The 24,822-nt window shown below is 41.2% G+C and overlaps 2 protein-coding genes across 2 annotated transcripts in view; both read left to right on the top strand.

Annotated features, from left to right (window-relative positions):
• LOC132990158 (uncharacterized) overlaps nt 1-24,822 on the top strand; it is a 411,085-nt gene that overhangs the window by 33,032 nt on the left and 353,231 nt on the right. The gene's annotated exons all lie outside the window — the stretch shown is intronic.
• On the top strand, nt 2,472-24,514 carry snphb (syntaphilin b). The gene is made up of 6 exons (XM_061057631.1): nt 2,472-2,677; nt 11,563-11,694; nt 19,642-19,821; nt 20,939-21,046; nt 21,368-21,517; nt 21,669-24,514. Exons 2-6 carry the CDS (start codon nt 11,645-11,647, stop codon nt 23,644-23,646), a joined length of 2,466 nt encoding a protein of 821 aa, XP_060913614.1. The 5' UTR covers nt 2,472-2,677; nt 11,563-11,644; the 3' UTR covers nt 23,647-24,514.

Genomic DNA, 24,822 nt, shown 5'->3' with positions numbered 1-24,822 from the left:
GTGTGCCGCGAGCTGCGACATTATCCTGTAATACAAACACACACACACACAAAACATCAAGCTCACATAGCTGCAGGCTGTCATTGAGTTTATCATTATACAGTGCAGTAAGTACTACCAGGACAATGATCAGCAAAGTACAGATCAGCGAGAGACTAAAAGTAATTGAGCAAAATAAATAAAATAAAGCGATAGTCAGAGATTGATAGATTGAAAAACTGATTTGGATAGAGAGAGGAAGTTATAGGAATTTGTAACAGAAACCCAAAAATGTAAATGGAAGAAAAAAGAAGTGAAAAGCTGGTTGGAAGTGGAGACTGTAATTTTTTCAGAGCCTTACCCTTTGGTTGGGAAAACACCTGGAGGAGGTGGTGTTTAACCTGATTGCTACACACACTCAGAAAGCGAAAATGAACAGTTGAAGAGTCAGTCACCCTCTTCTTTTCATTCTGCACGTGCTTCTGTGTCATTTGCTCTGCCTGCATGTGTGCATGGATGTGTTTTAATTTACAGGTCCAATCAGTTTTTCTGTTTCTATGAGCCAATCAGCTAACATTTGTAAAAGAGAAGAGCACTTTTTTCATCCTATATTGAAGCGTAAATCATTTTGTTCACTCACCTTATTTGCTTTTACTTGCTTCTGTATGACAAGCAGCTCTCTGGCTGTAGCTATGGCTAATGTTTATGCATAAATAACAGCAGCAGAGAGTTAGTCCTAATCTTTTTCATCTGCATACTAAACACTGGGAATAACAATGATGAGTCAAGAAGAACGTTAATCAAACTGAAGGTTAGAAAAAATTACCCTTTATGCATTTTCTCTGTAAATTCAATAGTATATAAACGGACACATGACAATATTAGAAACACAAACAAAAAAGTCTCTCTGTAAAATCCCTTACTCAGCAGTTACTTTAAAAAAAATGTTTTTGTTGATTTGAAGTTTTGTGGATATCCTTAAAGAATAAACGTCTTTAACACCAGCATTGTAAGGTTAAATTGAATGTCGACCTCAGAGTACTGGGTGGGCTCGAAATGTTGTGTTCTTTAAAGATGCTTTAAAGGTCTTTAAAGGTGCATTATGTAGATTTGGTAGTGAAATTTGAAAGTTGGAGAAGTGAAACAATTCTATGCTATATTTTCTGAACTGAATACACAAACTTTACTCAAAGAAAAAAAAATGGGTCCCTGAACACTGTTTAGAGCTAAAAAGCGACCAGGAGAGTTACAGTTTCACTATTTCGGGCCCACCACCATAACTTCTATCATAGCATTTTATCTTCAAACAGAGTTACAGGGAACACATTTTCCTCTGAGGACATTTTTTGTGTATAGAGTTATGATGGACATATATTACAGAATCTGTACACTTCCAACTTTCACATTTCTCTACCAAAACTACATAGTGCACCTTTAATGAAAATAACAAATAATTGAGTATATCTCTGGGGGCCATAGTGATGCGAGTCTTTGTGTTTTTACAAATCATCACCTGAATAAGTGATGTGACTGTTTTCTGACCTTAGTGTTTCACCACAGATGTTTCGTCTACTAAAGGCCTCCACCATCCTTGTCTTCGCTGAACACAAAGCGTGCCTCTCAAATTTGATGGAGGTCTGCCCTCTAGTGAGAAAACTGCTCTCCCACAGATTCCTCCCTGTGAAGGCTGCAGCTGAATTTATGAAAACAGGTGATGCTGCTCCAGCACAGCAGGGTCACCTGAGATACTCTGCAAAAAATAATAGTAATAATTTAAATTACAAAGAAATAAGTGAAAGGGTTGTTCGCTCATCCCCAGAGGAAACACAACAGCCTCACAGTAAAGTTGTGATTATGTTGCAGAGAATTGGTAGGCTATATAATAATTTGTCTGTTAATTAATGGTAAATTTTTGGGCTTTTTATGCTTTTCTTTAGAAATACAGTAGGACAGTGGATAGAGTCAGAAATGAGGGAGAGAGAGAGTTGGCAATGACATGCGGTTTTACCTATCAATAGGAATAAACTATACTATTAAGTATTCCCCCTTAACTTGTGTTTTTCCGTTAACAGTAAATGGGGATCTGACATACTACTGGGAAACAAATGAGGAACGAGTGAATAACTTACTACGGGATAACCATGAGTTAATGGTAAACGCCTCACTGCTGAGCCACAACAATCACAAGGCTTAATAAAGCAGGTGTAACTCTCATTACAGTAGGCTATAGGCCTCTGAACTTTAATGGACATTTTAAGGAACTATTGGTGATTGTAATTCCTGCCATGACAGCAGCTTCTTTTGTCAATAGTTTTTCTGTGTGATAAGATAAATAATACTGCAGAGGGAGGGTCCTCTAGCTTGTAGTGAGCTATAACCATGCAAAGGAAGGACAGAAGGAGCCGCTTTCCACAATTTAAGCGCTGTTGCCCTTTAAATACGACGTAACGTGACGCAGATGCTTCCATCCATATACCCTCGTGCCTGTCCTCACGATGCATCCATCCAGCGCACCTCCTGCATTCCCCCGGCCCAGCCCCCCTCTCCACTCTCCTCTCCTCCCCTCCTCTCCGAGTGTGTGAGCTACGGTCACCGCTCCAACCAGAGGAGTTCTGGGTGAAGAACCGCAAGGAAACAACCCAAACCGAGGCGATGGATCCGCCAAAGGAGTAACAGTGCGACGGGAAATGGAGCTCAGGTAAGTGCGGCCTGGTCTTGTCATTGAAAGCACCAGTGTCATTGGCCGCGGCAGAGCTGTCATCTTGCAAAGGATGCGCCTGTGGAGTGGAGGGGGTAATGTGTGCATCAAGGACTACAAATAATACATGAATGGAGTAACCGTGCAGTAAATGTGTGGCGCTTGCTGGTTATTTAAAGCCCGTTGTGTTCTGCAGGCTAACGCTAAGGCACAGGTTGCATGTTTATTTTGGTGCAGCTGATGGAGGGATGCTGCGCAGTGCGCACCGGCAGATGTTTACATGTCGTGTCATCCTGTGCGCCCATTTCTACGCGTTTAACTCTCCAGGGCCTTTGTGCGTCAGGTACATGTTGTTATCTGCTGCTAGCGTCATAACAGACTTGATATTTAAAATTTGTCGGACAGAGAGAAAAAGTAAACAGTGTTATAGACCCATAGTAATGTGACATCAGTCGTGACAGGTTGCCTGGCGCTGCAGTGTGACCTTGCAGCCGGAGACGCCACCAGGGATTTTGGTTTCAATGGAAACATTGGGCACCATCACAACAGGCCACACAAACTCTGAGTTAATGCTGAAACCACACCTCCAGAACCCAATGTACTCATTCAACAACCTTACCTTTGCAGGCATGCAACTCTGTTGTAGTCCAACACTTCCTGTACAATTCATACTGCAGTGAGCTTTATAAATATAACATTGTACACTCACTAATCTGCAGACAGTGGAATTGACTCTTTAATAAAAGACAGTAATGTTTCATAAGATATGATCTAAAGGCCTAATTTATGACCAAAATGTAATTTTAGGAATGAAAAATTGTAGTGATTGTTAATAGCTTAATATAAATGTAACTTCAATATCCAGAGGGGTTAAGCAATAAAGAGGCTCTCTAGAGGTTTTTACTTTTTACAGAGCAAAAAGGTAAGGTCACTTTTACATTAAAATAATTGTTAGTATATTTTTTATCACCCCTTTCAGTCGCAGTTGCAAAGAATCTTTGTAACTTTCCCTCCATACAGGCCCTGAATGCAGCAATTCTGTTTTTCAGGACTGCACATCCTACCCAAAGTCGTACACATGGTAGTCATAGTTACGTCTCTTTGTTTAGTGTCTGGTTATAGGCTTATAGTCATTATGACCCCTAACTTATAGGCCTGTTTTACTAATCCTTGCATGCTAATCACACCAGTTGCTCATGCTCCAGGCGAGGAAACGTTTTTGTCAAAGGGGTTTTAGTCTGAGAACATGTTTCAATCTGAATGGTTTTACTGAAGCTTAATAGCTGTGAGGGAAAAGGACGAGCAAAGGGTGTGGATATGGACTTCTGAGGCACAAGACAAGTGTGTGTGATAGTTTAGTTCTTCCTTTACGATACAAGGCAGCAGCTGACAAGTCTTTTGGCTCGTTTCTGTTAATGGAGATTCAGTGTGTGTTGACCACGTGGTACAGGTGGACTAACATAATAAATGACAAATACTTTTTTTCCCCCTGTGCCTCTCATTTATGGATGCACCGACATTTAAACATTCACTTGTGGCTCTTACAGTCCAACATGTGAGTGAAATATGATAAAGCTACAGTAGCTTTGTTCAGACTGACTCTGCAGTATTTTTATCAAGTCATTAAAAACTTTGTGTCCAAACATGCTTGTGTATCAGCCATGGATTGCTGTACTAATGACAAAAGGCATTTTTACTCTGTATGCTGGTGACACATTCACATTGGTGAGAAATTGAGATATTTCAAATTACCGTGCAATCAATTGTGCTGTCAAAGCATCGCAGAACTCCTCTGTCACAACAGAACAACTCAGTGAAAAGGTTTTTAGTTATTAGTAGCAGCATGGACTGAGCTCATCTTCTGAGATGCATGTCTTCTACTTACTATTTAACATAATCTTCTATGTCATGTTGAAGGTAACTTATGATCCCTCAAATCTAAAATCTGACCAGTCAAAGTGAACAGACAGTTCAGCAGCGACCCAAAAGCAATTACTTTTCATGCAGCTAAATGTGGCTCGGATTCAAATGACAAAAATTACATTTCAAATGTTGTTGCCATCCAAACTTTCTGGTATCAATCTGAATACAATCACATTTGAGCAGCCAGTCTGAACAAGACCTGACGCAACTCTGCTGTTTTCACATACATGTTTGTGGTTTGGACAATACAACTTATAGCCTGTTTTTGTCTTTGTAAGACCTTTTCTATAACATTGTAAATACTCAGTTTGGTTTAAGTGCTGTGTGAGGTGAAGCATGCAAAAGGACGACCAGGAGGACTCATTATGGAGACTGTTTTTGTGTTGATGTCACGGAAACATATTCGAGACCATATCCAAACAAAAACAAAAAGGTGGAGAACAACACATAGCCACATGAGGGGAGCAGAGACGAATATGAGGCAGCAAAACTTTGTGCAACGCGAGCAGCATCAGCAACAACACGCTCACTCTATAGCAGTATGTGGCCTGCCCTGCATATATATATATATATACACCTCGGCTCACTTGAACAATAAACAAACTTTTTACAATGTGACTTGTATGGTAATGTCCATTAAACGTCCGATCAGTGAAACAAAGTGAACTAAAATGTTAAAGTTGCAAAGCCATGAAACAGAACAACGTGCTGGAAGGTGCCATGAAGATCCATCAATGTTTATACGACTCACTGTGTTAGAAACTATTTCCCAACATGGATATTGTACCTAAAGAAAGGGATAAAAAAACAATAACTTCTGTCATAGTCTATCTGCATCATTATCCTCAATAAAGGATGTAGACAGAGAGTGGAAGAGATTAATGTGGGCAGTGCTCAGTCTCCACCCACATGGTATTACTTTGATTGCGGGTATCGATTTCTTGTTTGTGTCAATGCTCTCTGCCTGTCTTGCCTCCGAGAAAAATAGTTCACACAGACTATTAGCAAGATCACTTAGACTGCAGCGCTATAGCATGCTTTTAATCGCTGCTACCCGGCTCACTAATGACAAACCCATGGAGAACCATTTTTAGAGCTTTTGACCTGATTAAAATTCAGGGTTTGCCAGTCATCTCAGATAAGCGAGCTGTTTAAAGCGCCTCAGAAGTCAAATTAACTAATGCCCTTTGCATGCAGCCAGATCTTGTCAAAATCAAATAGTGATCAGACAAAAAAACGTCTCCGCCCTTTCTCCCTTGGTTTTGGGTTAATTCATGGTCCATTAAGAACTGTGATGCAGCTTTTTTTTGCTGTGTGATGCTGGATCCTAGCCTAGCTGGTCAGCATCTGCTGCAGCATTCTGGTGACACTGCAGGACCGGCCTGATCTGAGCACACTGTGAAAACCAAAGTGTTATTTTCAGACTGCATTTCCTGAGTATCATGAATGAGTAAGTATTTGACTCTTCTCCAGCAACACCCTGCTTCACACTAATGTACTTTCATGTTTCGAATTCATGCATTTCCCTGGACCAGTAGAGGCTTGAGGGAAAGTGTAGTCGATATTTGTGTTATCAGATTTCCATCGCAAGTGTGGCCGCTTTCAAGGATTTGGCCACAACTTGCTGAGTGATTGACAGCCTTCAACGCAGAAAACATGTACAGCCTTCAACGATGACTGGTTGTGTGAAACCACCAGAAAACCCTTCAATTAACTCTGCTACTTTAACTAGCTTAGATTCTCAGTAGTACCATCTGTATGTCTCTTGTGATCGTTTTGAATGTCTCGGAGGATTCAAGTCTTCACATTTCAAAACATTAGAGCGGTGAAAATCCAGAATGAAAATCACTGAAATGGTATGACTGAGTGGGCAACTGCTGCTCAAATACTACCAGCCAGCTCCATCTGGCAGTTCTGTACTATAAAGTACTATGAAGACACAGAGCCAGGCAGACTAGACACTACTCTTTTTGGGAATGTTTCATCCCCTGCAGACAGTTAGGAAAACAGTGCAGAGTGGCTGCAAAAACAAATCATAACATTTTCTCAGGGCATTTGGACAAAACAGGAATCTTACCAAACTTTGAGCTTAAATCCATGGGTATAGCTACTTTAAAATAAGCAAAGGCATGTCATCAGCCATGCCTACAGTGGTTTGGAGCGTTGGATGTGCACGTCCTCAGAAATTAACGCTATACATCCCTGAGATGCAATATAACAGCTAGGAGCAGTGTAGGGTTGAATGGTAACCAGACTGGTTGTGACAACATCGGAGAGCTTCTACAACAATGGCGGAAAGTTTCCTGCAACTATGCAAATCTGGAATCTCTACTTTGGTGTTTTACCCCGGACTGATTTATGTAGTGCTCCCTCTAGAGCAATCCTCCAGTAACATGAGTTTTACAAAGAAAAGTATGTGAACATTTACGTTCATGATGCAGCCGGTTGTTTATGCGGATGCATGGTTAAAAAGAAACAAAAGAGCAATAAAGTATAGAAAATCTCACTCATACATGCAGTATAGGTCATAAGCTCTGCATCCTCCATATATACGGATGGGAAGTATGGCAAACAAGAAAATTAAAATATGCATCAAATAAACTTTGATAAAACTAGGTTTCTGTCATTAGGCTATAGGTAGTTCTTAACATGTTGGTTGATGTCAGAGTGTTCACTTTTTTTAGAAGTTTATCATTAATTTGATATTTAATGCCTATTAAGGGGATTAACGTCATTTTCTGCTGTTGTGAGGTTGACTTAAAGTTAGTTTGGGGAAAAAAATCCTGCTTCAGAAACCAGGCACTGTCTCCAAATGACATCTCCAGCAAAGTATGTCAGCATCCTTTTGGCTTCATTTGTGTACAACGGGAGGAGTTGTCCATCTATATACAGTATGGGCCTACAGTAAATGGTTAAACCTGGCAACTTTTGCTGCTGACAATATATAAAGACTACAAGTTCACATTTTCACTGTGTTAGCATTTTCAACTTTTTAAAGTCACTAGTTGTTAGCTATAGCCTCAAGGCACCATGACTCAGCACAATGTGACTTTCACTCTTTACAACATGAAAGCAAACACAAAGGGATGGATCATGCACACAGTGGGTTAAAAAAACAGCATTGATCCATGCATGATTCAGTCGGCCTCTGATCTGTGTCCAAGCAGCACAAAAAAAGTACCAGAGGGGCTTTGGATGATCAACATTCAGTGCTCAAACACATCCAGGCCTACATACATCCTCAGGGTTGAATGTGTTTTTCTGGATTAACAGCAGTGACTCAGTGTTGGCTCCCCTTGCTGTCTAACTGTCTGCAAACCTCTGTTTGATAGCATTTGTCTGTTTCTCGTATGGGTGATGCACAAGGTGTTCACAGAGACTCTTGAGCTTAGCTGGTGTGAGTCACACTTTTCCACTTACACACACACACACACACCTTCCCCACCCTGACTTAATCTTTGGGGTGCAAGTCGTGCGTTGATTTTCCTCTGCAGTCTTCTCTCCTTTGTGTATCTGCATCTTTTCTAGATCATTTTTTCATATGGACCAGTTTTAACGTCTAAGCTCTGTCACTCTTTTTTTTTAAAAAAAACACTTACAGTCAAGCTATGTGCAGCATTTTTTTTTTGATTTAATAATGATTCAAGGTCATATTCCTCCAAGGACACTGTGACTTTTAATGAAGAAACTGCAGCAACTTCTCTGCTGCAGACACAAGGGAATGGGCAATGAGTGTGTGTGTGGTAATATCCATCACACTATCTTTGTGTGTCCTGGTACTACGCTTTCCAAAATGGTGCACCACCTTCTCTTTTCACTCTCTACCTTCTCCTCTTATACTTTACCCTCTCAAACCCGCCTTCTTAGCCCTTCATCTCCTTTCTCTACCTGCTCTGTGTTTCCGTCTGGTCAGCACAGAAGCCGCTCGCTGATGTCCTCACTCGGGATACGTCTAGCTGCTGAAAGTGTTACGTAAGAGGCGTAGCTTCATGAATCCTGCATGATGTGCTGTCAGGTGGTTTTGATCTGTTGTGATGGTGGTTAGAAGAAGAGAAGATTCTGCCTTCTATGTGAGATTAAAATGTTCATGTGGAAATTCTGGGAAAAAATAATCAATATTTGAAGATCATGTTACACGATAGAAAAGCATTTCCATTTGTGTGCCATGTACTATTCTGTTCCTTTTCATACCATTTCAGTCTATGTTTATGCTCTCTGTAATAGGGCTGCGCAGTGAATGAAGATTTTATCGTTATCGGGAGATAAGCCATCGCATTAAATACATCCTGAAAGTCTTAATTTATCGCAATTAAAAATAATAATATTTTTTAAATGTAGTCAAGCAATGCTTTTTCACTCAGCATGTGTACATTGCAGCTATTGGATGTAGGCCTGGGTATAGCAGCCATGCTTTCACACCGTTTTGATGCAGTCAGAAGAAGCTAAAGCTAGCTATAAGCTTAAGCTTCATTAAAAAGTGTGAATTTAGTGAAGGAAAATAACACTTCTTATTTATTTTGGATTTAAGAGGACATGCATGTTTTATGCAAACGTAGGTATTGCATATATGACTGTGAATATGCTGTTTATTTTCTTTAACCCCTTTTTTACAGAGTGCATAAACAGAGAGAGTGGAAAGATATGAACACGTACCTCAACCAAAAATAACCAAATATAGTAACAGTAGCTGCATATGACACTATCATAATATGATAACTCCAGATGGTTCCCATGCTGCCAGACCTGGTGTGCTCTCTGTGTTTGTGCACATGAGTTTGTGCCTGAAGGAAGAAGGCAGATTAAGGAGGATGATGTCATGAAATCAAAAAATCCATTAGGAAGGGGATAAGAGGGAAGAAAAGAGAGGTTAAAGAAACAGGAGGCAAGAGAAAGGAGAGGAAAACATGAAGAAAAAACATTGAAATGGTTCTTACAGTAATAAATGATGAACGAATAAAAATAGAAAAATCCTGATTAATTTCCTCCAGCTTTAAGTCTGTTACTAGGAGTACTGGGGTGACCCAACTGGGGCACTGACTTATGCAGGGGTGGCATGAAGTGTGATGTGTGCACAAGCTCACTCAGATAAATATCAATGATTCACCCTTACTAACCTTACCAATCTCATCTACTTTTAAAACAACATTAGCTTAATGTTTTAATTACAGGAAAAGAAGATGTATGTTAAAGTCATGATTTAAAGTTCTTTAAAAGAGTGCATGCAAACTCCTGCACTGTCCAACTTGCAATGTTTTGGTCCTGACACAAAGCCAGTTAGTTTATTGTCAGGAATTCAGAGTGCATTACTTTCCTATGCACCTGTCTGATGTAAAAGATGTGGAAAGTTTTTATTTAACATTTAAAGTACAAAATAAAAGAAAATATGCTGCATTTATAAGTAATGAAAGCTACTAGCTGCCATCCACAAAAAAAAAAAAAAATAGTTGGTTCATAAGTCCAGCCTCTGACAGGGCAAATAGCCAATCAACGTTCAGGATTTTTGGGGTGGCACATCACATTTGTAGCCCAAGCCACCCCTGACCATCCCTCAGGACACACCCCTGGTTGTAACGCACCTGATCTAGGCCAATCAGCCACAACATCATGACTACCTGTGCAACCTGTTATAAACAAATACAACAGCTAAACTACAAATTACTGTTGTCTTAAAATACAAAGCAAATTGAAAAATGTTTCCACTTAGTATAAACTATTGTCCGGTCAGTAAACAGTCCTGCTGAAAACTTTGTATACATGTGGGAGAAACATTTCATAGACAAGGTGGTACTCCCTCTGAGGAGAGTGGAGTTTCCCTTTAAGACAAGGACTGTGAATATGACGTAGCATATTCCTGAGGACACACACCCTCACACACAAAAGATAAAACACAGACGCAGTTCCCATCTGGCATCTAGCTATTCTTTTGAAAAGCACTCAAAGCAATGATTCTGCAACAGCATCAATGATGGAGAGCAGAGAAAGGAATATGAGCTCAGATATGAATAAAGCTCAACAGGAGGAAGTTATGTATTCAAAACCTCTTATTTAAAGTAGGTAGTAGAGATATACAAATATCAGGCTTTATTTCAAATAATCCATGCATGTCCTCTCTCACTGTCATTGGAGTGGGAGAGAGAGGACAGTTTTTACAGTCAGCAGTGGTTGGCAGAGGTACAACACAGCATGCAGGAAGGTGACCTTAAGCAAGAATCATGCATTTATGCACACGCACAAATGGGCTCTGAAGAGCTTGCTAAACTGTGCTGAAATGTGTTATTGCTGCAAATAATCCTCCTCTTTGCCCTCCGTTCACTGTTTCCTTCTTTCCAGCTTTATAAGGTCACTCACAGGGATGATTATTTATCATTTATGAGATGCTCTGTCCTCACTTAACAGCATCCCCACAGCCACGTGTGTGTGTGTGTGTGTGTGTGTGTGTGTGTGTGTGTGTGTGTGTGTGTGTGTGTGTGTGTGTGTGTGCAGGAGGAGAGTACTAGAAGAGGCACATGGGAGCTCTCACACACATGAACAAACACAGAGTTTACTGCGCTCTCATACTGATGCAGATGAAAATGTCAGCTCCTTTTTGCAGAGTTCTGCTGCTCTCTCTGGTACTTGGCCAGAGATCAGACAGATGAGTGATGATTGGTTCGTTCCCCTAAGTGGCTGTGCTCTGATTGGCTGCTGAAACTCAATGTTCTGTCTTTGCCAGCTAAGTGTCAGCGTGAATCTGTGGCACCATGCTGAAAGCTGAGGCATCAAGAGCCAAACACAGTCAGTCAGCAAAGCTCAGTTTGTGTGACTGTGTTTGTGTGATGATGATGATGATGATGATGACCTTAATAGACCATTGTTGTTCTTACTTTCTCAAGGCTGAGACCTCTCAGTCTCTCCTCTCTCTCTCTGTCTGTGTCTCAGTGCATGTGGTCACTCACTGGTCATGTCTGTGTGTTTCCCTGCAGGCTCTCAGTGTCCAGCTGAAGAACGCAGAGACAAACAGAGGACAGAAGAAGCTAGAGGTTCAGCAAGAGGCTCTCTGGCCCCATGTCTGCCCCTGCACCAGCCAGTAGGAGGTCTGGGTTGGGCTCTCGCCGGTAGGTAGCCAATGAGGCTCTGTTACTTAATTTGTAAGATCAGTTGTAACATCTTTGAAATAGGATAATCAGCAGAAAACATGATAGCTGCACAGTTAAAAGATGAAGAAACCTCCATTAATGCATATTGCAGTGTGAGAGGGAAGCATGGCATTTTTAACAAGCATCAGAACACAAAATCATCTCTGAGTAGATAAAAAATCATAGTGATGCAACTTTATGGATCTATTAAATTAGAATTAAAAGTTTGTATACACTGTTTTTACTTAAGGAAGGATTGCCAACATGCTTATGGTGATATTTGTGGCCAACTTTGTGCAGGATGCAAAAGACTGCATTCTGCAAATAAAGGGGTCCTTGAGAACTTTGTGCAGCAGGGAAAGTGCTGCTTTCTAGTAAAGATCTGTGTCTGTGGAATTGCATATACAGCGTCCTTAATAGCATATGGATTAATGTTGTTTCCCAGCTGACCCTCATTGATTATATTGTAATCCAAGACTTGGTTACAATACAGAAATAACTACATTTCTTGGAAGGATAACAAAGATAACAAGGAATTTTTTTTGAAAGGATGATTGGACAGTGAAAGAGGATTTTATGCTTAGCTATGGAAATAATAGAAAACCAGGTATTTCAACCTACACGTCCAGCGCTGGACTGTGCTAATACTTTCTCTCAATAGACTAGGCTGGTTTGTTTGATTATTTCTGTCACTCAGTTCAGTCAGACAATCCCAAGTTGCATTTGTTCCATATTTCTTTTTCTTCTTCTGCAGCAGCAGCAGCAGAAGAACATAGTTTGTGTTTGGTGACTAGGCTCCGACCTCATCACTCCTTGCTATTTGAGTATAGATGCAGGTATTTCACCTTCAGGTGGATGCTGGGGTGCTGGTAGGGCAGAGCAAAAGTGCAGTTCTGATGCAGGTCAGACATGGCAAGAAAAGATCAGAGGGAGAGACCAGAGATCTTGTAGGCTGTATTTATCAGACATGGTTATTTTTAATCTCAACATGTAATGTAATCAATTGTTTCAATTTTTTTTTATCTTACCCACCAAAGAACCACTTTCTAATCTAATCAGGTGGCATATTATACCAAAGTTTTATTGTATTTTGGGTTGCCAGGTTGTGTAAAGTCTCTCTGGCTGATGTTTATCCTCCACCCACAAAATAACCTTTTAAATTCATAACTGCTCCAATTGACAGTCTGACCTCTGACCTCTCTTTGAAGAACATCTTGTGTCTTAACAAAATAAAGACAACTTGATTTCTGTGATGAGCCTCATGTCAGTTGAGAAAACTCTGACCTTAAATTGAATCATAATAATAATAAATTAGATTTATATAGCGCTTTTCTAAATACTCAAAGACGCTTAATGACTTCTTTAAGGGAATTGTGTTTTTGGGTTTGTTCCAAAGTTTGATCATGCTAAATGTAATAAACTGAAGCAATAAATTCCTCTGTGTTCTATACTGACTGAGGAAGAAAAAAATGTGTGTGCTGTCATGTACCATCATGCATTGCTTAATCAGCAACACATTGTTTTTTCCATCTGCTCTGTGCGTCATCCCAGCTTGACAGAGATGAGAAATCGGAAAAATTTTCTCTTCAGCATCTGGGACTGCAAAACATTTGTTCTAGAAGATAATATATGGTAAACTAACAAATTACTTTGAAAGAATCAATAACAAGAGATAATTTTGCAAAATCTGGCAACCATAAAACTCTTCTAATGACTTCTAACTTATAAATAAAACCAGAACTCACTTTTATTTTTTTTACATTTATAAAAACCTCTATAAAGAGTGCTATATTAGAAGGTGCTATCTAAATCCGTTTTCTCTTCAAGGTGGTGCAGCATTAACAAAGTTTGTGTGTGTAGTTTTTTCCCAATTAGCTCTTACATTCCTGGTGAAGATAACTGAGATAGTATTGACAAAGAGATGGAGGTGGCTGAGTCTATTTTAAGTCCTTCACCAGTAAACAGCACGTTTACTGACAGCTGAACACAACGTATTGAGTGTTTAATGTGTTTTCTCTTACAGCTACAGGACTCCCTTTGCCTGATAACCAGATAAAAGTCAAGGCTGGGCTGATGTGGTTTCACGCTTTGTTGGAACTAGTGATGACTGTGTCCACATGTAATGTTCTCGAGTCATCTGGTTAGTGGTGGTTTTATTGGTATGGATGCTGTGTAGCTACAGGTGTTTAAATCTGTAGCTGTGGTGTCTTTCTCTGTCTTGTCTCTTTTCCTCAGATTTAACCCTCTGAAGGCGCTGCAGCCAAAACGACGCTTGCAGCAGATGCTTGCGTCCTCGCCCGTCCCGGTGCCGAAGCCGGCGTCGGGTTCTGGGTCGGGGACGGCTGCATCAGGGGCCACGGCGCCAGTGGCCATTCCAGTGCCTGCGGCCCCTGCGTGAGAATCATTTCAGTTACATACTGAGATAGCATGATCCGTAGCTGTAGCTCCGGCATGCACTGTAGCCACTAAAACAGCACACAGGCAGCATTTATGCTAACTGCCTCACTTAGACATGGTTTTCCCTTTGTTTTTCTTGACTGTTGCTAGACGCCGCCCTCCTCTGTTACTGTTGCCATGCTTCTTGAGCTGTTAATACTAAAAGGCTTGATGTCAAATTCACCATAAAAAAAACAGATGGGTTCCTTAGGCTACTTCATTACTGGTTGAAACCACTTCAGAAATATCAGCTATAAATTAGACCAGTGGTTCTCAACTGGTTCCCACTACCACCTCCCTTGTGAAAATTGCGACCCAAATTTCGGATAATTTTCAACCAATCAGATTGAGTTCATGAAAAATTTTACAGTTTGGACAAAAAAAAAATGGAACAAAACTAACAGGTTTAAAAAGCGCTACATTGGCTTTTTGACAGGTTTTTTTTTCCCCAGTACACATTCCAATGAAAACAGCTCTGTGACCCACTTTTGGGTCTCGACCCACCAGTTTAGAAACACTGATTTAGACGGTTAAGCCAACTATAGTTTCATGGGCTGTTTTTTTCTTGTAAAGCAGAGTGCTAGACAAAGGGCCTTTCTCAAACCACTCTGTCCACACTCACACTCCGGCATGGAGTGAACTCCGTCTGATGTCTCGCCCACTGTGGAGTGAAGTACCCTTTGTTAAATTGCAGGTGATAAATACAGCAGCAAGACATGGGACGGATTTGGTGAATTACTTTTGTTTTAACATCTACACAATCCTTTCAATGTAACGTTTATAGGATGATTAGTTTTGCAAGTCCCTGTAATCCAATCCACTCCCGACAAACTACTAAATTGTGATTGGTTGATCAACGATTGGGGGCGGGGCTTGGTATGCGGTCAGTTACTGCAGTTCTGCCCTGCCTGAATTATTGAGGCTGAAATGTTAAATTCCCATTCCAGAGATTTTAGTTAAGTCGCAACTTAACAACTGCAACAACATGAAGAGAACACTGAGATCCTAACTGGAGCTCTCAGTGTTCAAATCCTGCTTTGAAGTCGGCATCAACCACAGACTGCATTGTTGTGTCACATCACCAGCGAGTCCATAAACATCCTGGCAGGGAAAAACAAGGGAAACCCTGATCTATGTTGTGCTATGGAGGCATACTTTGATCACAAGCCATCTTAGCTCGACACAGCCACTCTATCGATAGCTCCATGTTATCGTTACAACCACTAACATGTTTAAAATCAGAGAGTTGGTGAGATATCAACTGAAGGAACATCTCAAGAACTCTCTTCAATTTACCACCTTATGGTAAATTTGGTTCACTCCATGGTTTGAAGCCAAAACAAACAGATCATTCTGTCATCTGATTTATTTGTATGTGCTTTAACGCTTTGTTAGGTCTGTCTACACAATCAGACATGCACAGAACTTTACATTTTTTAATAGACAAAGCATCACAAGAAGTTCTTGATCTAGGAGGGGGAAAAAATCACAGTAGTGTCAAATGTTTGTATCAGGGATTCTAGTTACCTTATTAACCAATTGAGAGTATGCTTTTCCATGGCTTGAAATTCAGTTTATCAAAATTATTCAAGCATTTTGAGTCACTATTCTACCTGACTCCTGGGCAACACTCAGCTCATACAGTAGACCTCCAACTATTCTAACAGACAGCCAACCAACTCTCACAGTCCAGACAAACACCACCCTAACATCAACAGGATGGTTGATGGTTGTACCTTCACTCACTTCCAGGCTCACTGCTTCACCTTCCCTCTGCTCATTTTTTGTTCTTTTACAAGCTTGTGTCATATATTGATCTCTGAGGAACTGCTGAGTAGTCATCAATATCTGGCCTGCTCCCTTATTGTATCACACAGGACATGTTTGTTCAACACGACTACTGCTAAACTTTGGAGTTGCACAAAAGACAAAGAAAGGCTTCGCCAGCATTGAAACTCTGAATCAACTGGCTAAGAGAACTAGGCTACATTTTTCAGTCAGTCACAGGAAGACAATTTTATTTTGCCTTTTTTTAGCTCGTAGTGGTTGGGAGGAGGTAGGTGGGCAAACATGTGATAGGAAACAGGAAGTGTGGGCATGAAAGCGGTTCCAGGATACAACAAATGTCCCAAAAAGGAAAACGCAAAACAAAACAGCAGCCAAGCACTGCAATAAGAGCTTTCAGATACTTTAAAACATGTTAAATGCAGACATTTTTTAAGACAGATTGCCAAAAAAAGCAATGTTTGATACATGGAAAACAAAAAGCTTATTGCTAATTAAAAGGGACAAAGATCTGTCTGAGTCACAATATAATAAGTGATAAATAAGAAGCTTAGCCTCAGAATCAGAGCGGATCTTAAGAGTGACAGGTTGGCAGATACAACAGTGACTTTCTAAAATTAACAGGCATGACTTCTTGTTTGGTACTAACTCAGAAAGAGAGGATCCAAAAGCAAACTGTCAGATGTGTTTGATACTAACAAAAGTAGAACAAAATTACTTACGGTAATCGTGTCTATGGCGAGCAGGCAAGAATCAAAGATCCAGGAAAACAAGGTGTCAACAGGAGCCAAAACTTAAAAAAAAAGATTACTGGACTGGTTTTGTTAATGTTAAATTACCTCATTATTATGGCAAAGAAGGAAACATAACTTTTGGACTTTTGTGTATCTGTTTTGAGAGAGAATTACACATTAATGTGTTCAAGTGTCAAAAAAAAAGTAACCATTGTGGAATACTGAACAAAGCTAACCATCTCCAGTGACTCGTGAAAAAAATAATTGGAACATTTTATTTGAGCTACATTTTCCAGATTTTTTATTTTTTTCAGACATCTTTTTGAAAGTGGCTCCGTATAACTTGTACTTTACATGAGCTAAACGCTAAAACAAAGAAGCTCAAAATGTCAGTATAAGAAATGGATTCAGTTAGCCAAGCTAAATAATATTAGCAAATATTTATCATTATACAACTGTTTAAAAGCTCATGAAGTTAAACTTATTTATTATTTGAGAACTTACAGGGTCTCGGGGGTCTTGAGTATGAAGACACTTTAATGGGTGCAACACTGTGTTATGTTTTGGATGTCAGTGCAGTGGTGTGGAGTTATCATGTCCTGTGTGAATGGCCTCCTGGCTGCTCAGATTTGTCCTGCTTGTTCCCTCCTCCCTCAGCAGAGGCCAATGTTGAAGCAACAACTGTTTCCTGTTGAAGTAAAGGTTCATCACAGCACTGTGCGTCATACAATATCACAGATGATAAAGCATTGCAATATTTGTCATTGACAGGCAACGTTTCAGTCACCTCTTAGCGATCAAGGCTATAACTGTACTGTGATACATAACCACTATTTTCATTTGCAGGATAGTAGCAGAGGTAAAGGTGAAATGATGTGTTTATTTGATTTTTCTCAACATCATTCTCTAACGGATATGTGTGGTGTAGTACCAAGAGATTTGTTTTTGGCAAGAGTTAATAAAAGGAACAATACAGCTGTATTACATTTAAAAGTCAAGTATAAAGCTAGAGTTAGTGGACGCTTAGCTTAGCATAAAGACATGGAAACATTGATGGCAACACCAATTTGGAGTCATCTTGATTAGCTTTTTCCCTCTGCTCCCAGTCTCTGTGCTAAGCTAAGGTAGCTCTTGCTTAACAAATAACAGACCAACATGAGAGTGGTGTAAATCTTTTCATTTGATAATCATATTCTGACCTGAGGAGGGATCATTTAGCAACTTCATCATGGCGAAGCCGGACAGAGAAAGAAGTACTTTCTGCTGGTGTATGGGAAGAAAAACTAGCAGAGATTTTGGCTCAAGGCATTTGGTTTTCCAAATAAAAGACATGTTGGAATGTAATTTGACACTCATTATGTGTCAGAGGTTACATTTGATAATGTCTTGGATAGGGGTGCAGAAATGCTATATGTTCTCTAATTGATTACTATTCCCATTGTTAAAGCGAGTACTCAAGTAATCGTTTTGTAGTTCTTTTTTTTCTGTGATTCTTTTCCCCCACGGGAGGCCCCGACCCCAACTATGACGCGTTGCAGACTGTATCTATTGATTCATTTGAATCTTCGGGATTTTAATAATTGTTAGTAATAGGCCTACTTTGTATTAACATTCAAATTAGGACATTTCTTACTTCAACAGACAACAAACCTCAAATAAAAATTCACATAGATGTATCTTCTGACTGTTTTAACACTTTATTATAATTAGAGCAGTGAGTGTGGTGAGCGGACGTGCAGACCTCAATGCACACTCATCGCATGTTGAAGCTGTTTTGACAGAAACATTCTGTTAACAAAGACTACAGTCTGCAGTGTAGAGCACACTTTACTCTGGTAAATGAAGTTACAATAGAACAGGTGAACGATTTAAAGTGTCTGTCTGTTTCATCTTTCTCCTCTGTGCGTATTGACACACTTGCTCAATCTCGCTCCTCCGTCCGCTATGAGCTCTGTCTCCCTATAAGGTTGTTCCTTTTTGTAGTTATTAAAAGAATAATCATCTAAAATTCCAAAATATAGGAAAACATCTAGTTATGCTGCTCTGTCCTGGATGATCAAACATCATTGGTTTAGCAGAGTAAAGCGGTAATCGCAAAGTGAAAGTCGTTCTTTTTCTGTGGACTAAAAAGACAATTTGAACTGAACTTTCGTAGATCATGTTGCATATTTGGTTTGTTTGGGACTTTTTGTTCATTGTGAATTCATAGGGGGGTTAATTAAAGGGATATTTTTGTTAGGGTAGCAGCGTACGGATCAACAACGGACGCGTTTCAGCCCAGAGCTTTTATCAGTGCTTTGTTTGTCATCTATTTTCTTTTTGCGCTCGTGCACCTGAAGTTTTATTTCTGTTTGAGTGTGCTCCTTTTTTTCTGTTTTGAATTAGGCCTATCCTAGAACCAACAATGCAACAAGAAACATTTACAAAAATGTGGACTACAAAACGATTATCGATTAAATTTTTTTTGTAACCAATAATTATTTAATGTTTGCACCCCTAGTCTTGGATGTATACCTAAGACTTGTTTGTTTTGAAATGCTTTAGATAATGAAGTTTCCTTATTAACTGCTAATGCTGTTGCTGCCACCCCCTGCTTCCCTAAATCATCAGAGACTCTAAACACTTACCTCTTGTGATTTGTGTTGATGGAAGCAGAGTGTTTGTGTTCTGCTCCAACAAAGACCTTACAGTCATACTATTTGACAAACTACCTAAACTTTTAAAGCAGTGTTAGAGCCATCTGCCTTTCCCTTTGTAAAGCTTTTAGTGAGCTAACTCTCCCACTTGGTGTCGAGAGCTTGTTGATGTTAAGATTCTTCCTGCCTGTAGCTTGGGCTCTGAATGACTCAGTTGAATCCTAAGCCCCCTCAACAATACAGTGTGCACACATGTAGCATGCACATTGTATCATTCTGGTGTTGTCCTCTAGTGTCCTCATTGATTTAACATACTGTTGTCTCTGCCTGGTCAGGTTTGACTATTGCAGGTTCATAGAACTTGACTACGTCCCCATGGAGACAGGCTATATGGTGTCAATGCGCCCGACTAAAGGCCTTGCAGCAACAAAATCGCCGACTAAAGGATACACTTCCACCAAGTCTCCTGATCGCCACAGCCGCTCTTCAAACTCTCCCTCAACCCCTAATTCCCGGTCTGTTCTGGGCTCCTCTTCTCTCCTTCTAAACAGAGTTGAAATCTCTAAAGCATGGGAATGATGAGACCATTTGCACTGTTGTAAATGTTTTATGATCCTCCATTTACCATATTCACACAGCAACCAACTTCTTCTGATGTCACAGTGGGAAGCTCAAATACTGTTATGACTTAGACTGTTGTTCTCTAGATTGGGATTTTCCAAAAAGTAGGGGATCACACAAATAGCTTTCTACTGGGTTTCAATTTGGTAGAGGAAGTAGAGGACATCCGGTCACATTTCTGGTTAAAACAACATGTTAACATTGGTATTCTACTTCCTCATAGCTAGCTAGCAAATAAGTCTGACAAGTAGTTTCTATGCTAGCTAGCTTAAACACTTTTTGCTAATTAACATGTGGCCTATCATATTATGTAAAAGTAATGTTAACCAGGAAAAAAGGTTGAAAGCTAACGTTAGCTATGGTGCTGATCAATCTTGAAGCAGCGAAATAGTAACAATTGGTCAAACAAACCTCAATTTATCATATTAAAAAAACTTTAAACCCAGAAATACATGACATTTTGCTTTTGATCAGAGAGTTTGAGCTTTCCACCCAGAATTTGACGACTTCTCGAGAGTAGTTTCCATAGCACTCTTTCTAGTTGACTTGTACCGCCTTTGTTTCTTTTTGGTCTTTCTTTTTATACTTTTCACTTGTCATAATCTGTAATGAAAGCTATGCACTTATCCACCTGATTTTGTACATCTTTAGGAATGCTTCTTGTAATTGTTTGATTGAGTGTCCCATTTGTTTTGTGATCTTGGTTTGGTTTTCAATTTCTCTTTTTGAAACTGCACCATCACTGCTGGTGGCCAAAAGAGTGTGTGTCCTTGTTTCAAAGGTAGAACTGTAGTCTGCTAGCTGTGACTTTGGCCTTCGTGTTTGTGAATATTGTGCATTGTTGTGTTTTGGCATGTTGATGGACCCGTGGCAATGTTTTCTCAACCAATTTCTATGCCGTAATGGTTTTACTCAACAGCTCACAGAATCCAAGGTCACCTTGTTGCCTTAAGCGTGATTTCAGGGTGTAACAAGAAACAGATTAACCTGTCTCCTCTTATTTTATATCAGGCGGACACCAGCCCAGCCCAGTAATAGAGATCCTTATGGCAACACCTCCCTCAGCAGCAGCAGCAACTCAGGCTCTTGTAAAGGCAGCGACTGCAGCCCAACCAAAGGGTAAGGATTCAGGAAGTACTTGCACACACTCATGGTGTAAGACACTATTTAAATGGACCAAGCGTATCAACTAATCGCATTCACACTATGAGGTTAATGCCACCGGGAGCAATTTAAGGTTAAGTGTCTTGTCCATGTGCACTTTCACGTGAGGACTTTAGGAGCTGAGATTGAACCGCCAATCTACCGACTGAAAGACAAACAACTCTACCACTGACCCCCAGCAGCCCCAAAGAATTGAAAAGTTTCAATATTATTATACGTTTGGAAATATGTTTTTTAAGAACCCAAAAATTTACATTTGAATTTCTATTGTCCTAGACGTCATAAAAAGTATGGTTCATGTACGGAAAACCATGGTATCAGACCCCCACCACCAGAGCAGTACCTTACACCTCTGCAACAGAAAGAGGTGTGTATACGACATCTGCGGGCCAGGCTAAAGGAAACCATCACCACTCTGCAAGACAGGTGAGAAAATGACTGACAACTGGTGTTCCTTAAGTACCTCTTCCTAGGTCTAACAAATCTAACCATTGTATCTTAAACCTCTCAATGTTCATGTCATGATTTTCTGTTCCTTGTTTCTCCCTTTTTCCCTATGCCATTATGAACCTCTTAGGGACACAGAGATAGATGAGCTGAGAGGCCAACTTTACAGGATGCAAGAGGACTGGGTTGAGGAGGAATGTCACCGTGTGGAAGCTCAGCTGGCCCTGAAAGAGGCGCGCCTGGAGATCCAGCAGCTCAAACAGGCTGTGGACACTGTTCGTGCCAGGCTCAGTGATGCTGGGGGGCTAAGTGGGGATGTAAGTGTCCAGAAGTACTTTCAGGACATCAACACCCAAAACCACAAGCTTGAGAACCTTTTGCTCAACATGGAGATAGCCCAGGCTGGATTAGCCAAGGAGGGGGAAGCAATACCAGGCTTTCGGATGCGTGTTGGTGGTTCAGCCCCAGCATCTGTATCAGGTGAAAGTCCAGGGGGTGTACCCAAACCAGCAGTAGGTGGGAGAGGGTCTTGCTCCTGTGATGCTTCCCCAGCCCGTTCTCTGACAAGAAGCTCCACCTACACTAAGCTGAGCGATCAAGCACTGGCGGACCGGAACAGCAATGGCCAAGACTTTCCTTGTCTTTCAGGTGATGGTACCCAGGACAGCGGCATTGTGTGCGGTGAGAGCAGTGTCCCCAGCCGGGCCGACCTGCTGCTGGAAGCTGCTTTCCTTTCTGAGGAAACAGCATCTTTACTCAACTCCTACACACAGGCCTTTGCCCACTCTCTGCCCATCCCTCTGCCCCACTCACTGCCTCACACTTTCTCCCAAACCTTACCTCATTCTTTCCCTCACAATTTGTCCCACTCTGTGCCCCACGCTATGCCGCATTCCGCTACCTATGACAGTGTGTGCACAGGCGAACGAATGGCACCTTTTCGCTGCGGCTTGGGTGGAGTAGGCTGTATTAGCCATCCATGCCTGTCTCACCACCACCTCTACCTGCACCCCTTGCGTGAAACAGGCATTCAGACAGAAAGCTGCCCCATTCCTGCAACCCAAGGTTACCCATCTGATCTGGACACTATTGCTGAGCAACGCACTTTCCGCTCCCAGGCCTGCAGCCCCACCTCCACCTGGATGTCTGATGAGGGGGAGGAGGAGTTGGACTCAATTACCACCACAACTTCAGTTACCACAGCAACAGTCATGAGCACGGCCACAGAGCCGATTCCAGTGTCCAGAACACCGTCTGTCCCTACCTTGCCCCGGTCTGCAACTGTAGCATGTTCAATGGATAGTCCTCTGTGTGCGGGGAAAGATGAAGTGGAGGAAGAGGAAAAGCAGGAGAGAGAGAAAAGAGAGAAGGAGCTTCCAACTCCAGAAAAGCAGGAGAAAACATTAGTGATCAGACTGGCAGAAGAAGGGCAGCTGCCACAAACCACCTTGGTGAAAGGCAATGAGGGGGAAGCTGAGCATGAGGTGGAAGAGGATGTTTCAGCAAAAGGTTGTGATTTATCAGAGACATCAGCAGGGATGGAGGGTGATCTAACATTTGGCGGCTGCTGTGGAGAAGGCAAACTGAGTGGGACATCAGTTGCAAATCATGACATGCACCAAGAAAGTGGTCAATCAGCAGGAACAACCCAGGTAGAGACAACAGAGCCGGCTCCAAGTGCGCCAGGATTCTCGGCAGGCACAGAACAGCCTCACACCTCCCAACCAAGGAGTTCTGCTTCCCACATGGAACTAGCTGGTGTCACTGTAGTGGAGGTCCATGATGCGGACAATGATGAAGATGAAACTGAAGAGCAAAGCACAACAGGGGGCGCCACAGCAGAAGGGGGAGATCCATCTGGTCCTGGGACAATTGAGAAAAGCTACTGGAGTCGACACTTCCTGGTCGATTTGCTAGCAGTGGCCATCCCCGTGGTGCCGACAGTGGCTTGGCTGTGCCGTGGTCCCGTCCGTGGTGGACAGCCCATGTATCATATAGGATCGCTGCTTCGAGGCTGTTGCACTGTGGCGCTGCACTCACTGCGCAGGGGAGGTGGGTTGAGGCATTACCCCGCAGGCGGGGGAGACCTGGGTGGATCACTGATATAGGAGGAGATTCTGCTCTGCACCCCGCTTGGTCCTTAAGTACAACCACAGCTGTATGGGTCTGGGTCTTCATGTTGTCGGGAAAGAGAGAGAGGCAGAGAATAGAGGAAGAGAAAAATCTTCCTGTCTTGCTTTTCTGATCATGGTTGGAGGCTGCGAGTAGCATCTGGTACAGGGAATGCTGATGATAAAAATCCCCAGGCCGGTAAAAACTCTGTTCTGTTTGGTACGGCTTCTTACCGTCTCTCATCCACTGGTCCTCGCTGTTGCTATCAAGATGTCTGCTAACATTACTGACTTTGCAAAACTGAATGAGCTGAATGAAATGAATGACCTACTGAATGCTTGGATATTAATCGATGATTGTTTTGTTTTTAAATGCAGGGAAATGTCAAATGTTTGTTCATCTGTGGCTCAATTTTGACATGTAAAATGATCAAGTGTTGGTGAGTGTCTACATGAATACAGTATGTATGTATAAGAGTATGTACACGTATAATCAAATGTTCCTGTTGTTTGCAGAAGTTACTTAACACAGTGCTCTTTGACCCATGGCAAAGAGAAAACCCATTACAGAGGCTGAATCGACACCTTGTTGGTGAAAGGAGACAGTTTGGGCTTTCGATTAGTGTCTTTGACGTCGTCAAGACCAAGAACATTGAGTTTAATTGTTAAAGTAACAACAACCTATTTTTACACTAAGACTAGAACCAGGGGAAACAGTGAGCAAAGTAAACCTACGAGCGCCTATAAAACCGTCTTCTTAAATGAGTCCTTCGTGTTGTCTTTGCACAGGTAAAGTGTAAAAACAACATCATGTGGCTTTAAGGGGAATCAATGCTGGAACTATTTAATCATTTAACAACACATCTGTCTTATTTTTCCTCCCAGTATTCGTTCTTGGGTTTTCTCATAATGAGATAGAGATATTAGAACAGTAATCATAATAACAACATTAGGGTTAAGGATGGACTTCTTCCTGTACCTAAATCAAGTTTTCTATGGCATGCGCCTGAAGCCTGTGAAATAACTGAACTGAGTAAATGAACTAAATTGGATTACTTAGATTTCACATTACACACATAGTACATCTCTTTAACTCATGAGTCTAATAGGAAGGTCATAGTATGATCAGACACGTGTTTGTAGATACTCACTGGCTCAGTTTGACACTTCGAT

The sequence above is a fragment of the Labrus mixtus genome, chromosome 15 (genome assembly GCF_963584025.1).
Source record: "Labrus mixtus chromosome 15, fLabMix1.1, whole genome shotgun sequence".
In the NCBI taxonomy this organism is placed as follows: domain Eukaryota; kingdom Metazoa; phylum Chordata; class Actinopteri; order Labriformes; family Labridae; genus Labrus; species Labrus mixtus.
The sequence above is the reverse complement of the archived record's forward strand: the minus strand, read 5'-3'. Positions and strand labels throughout refer to the sequence as shown.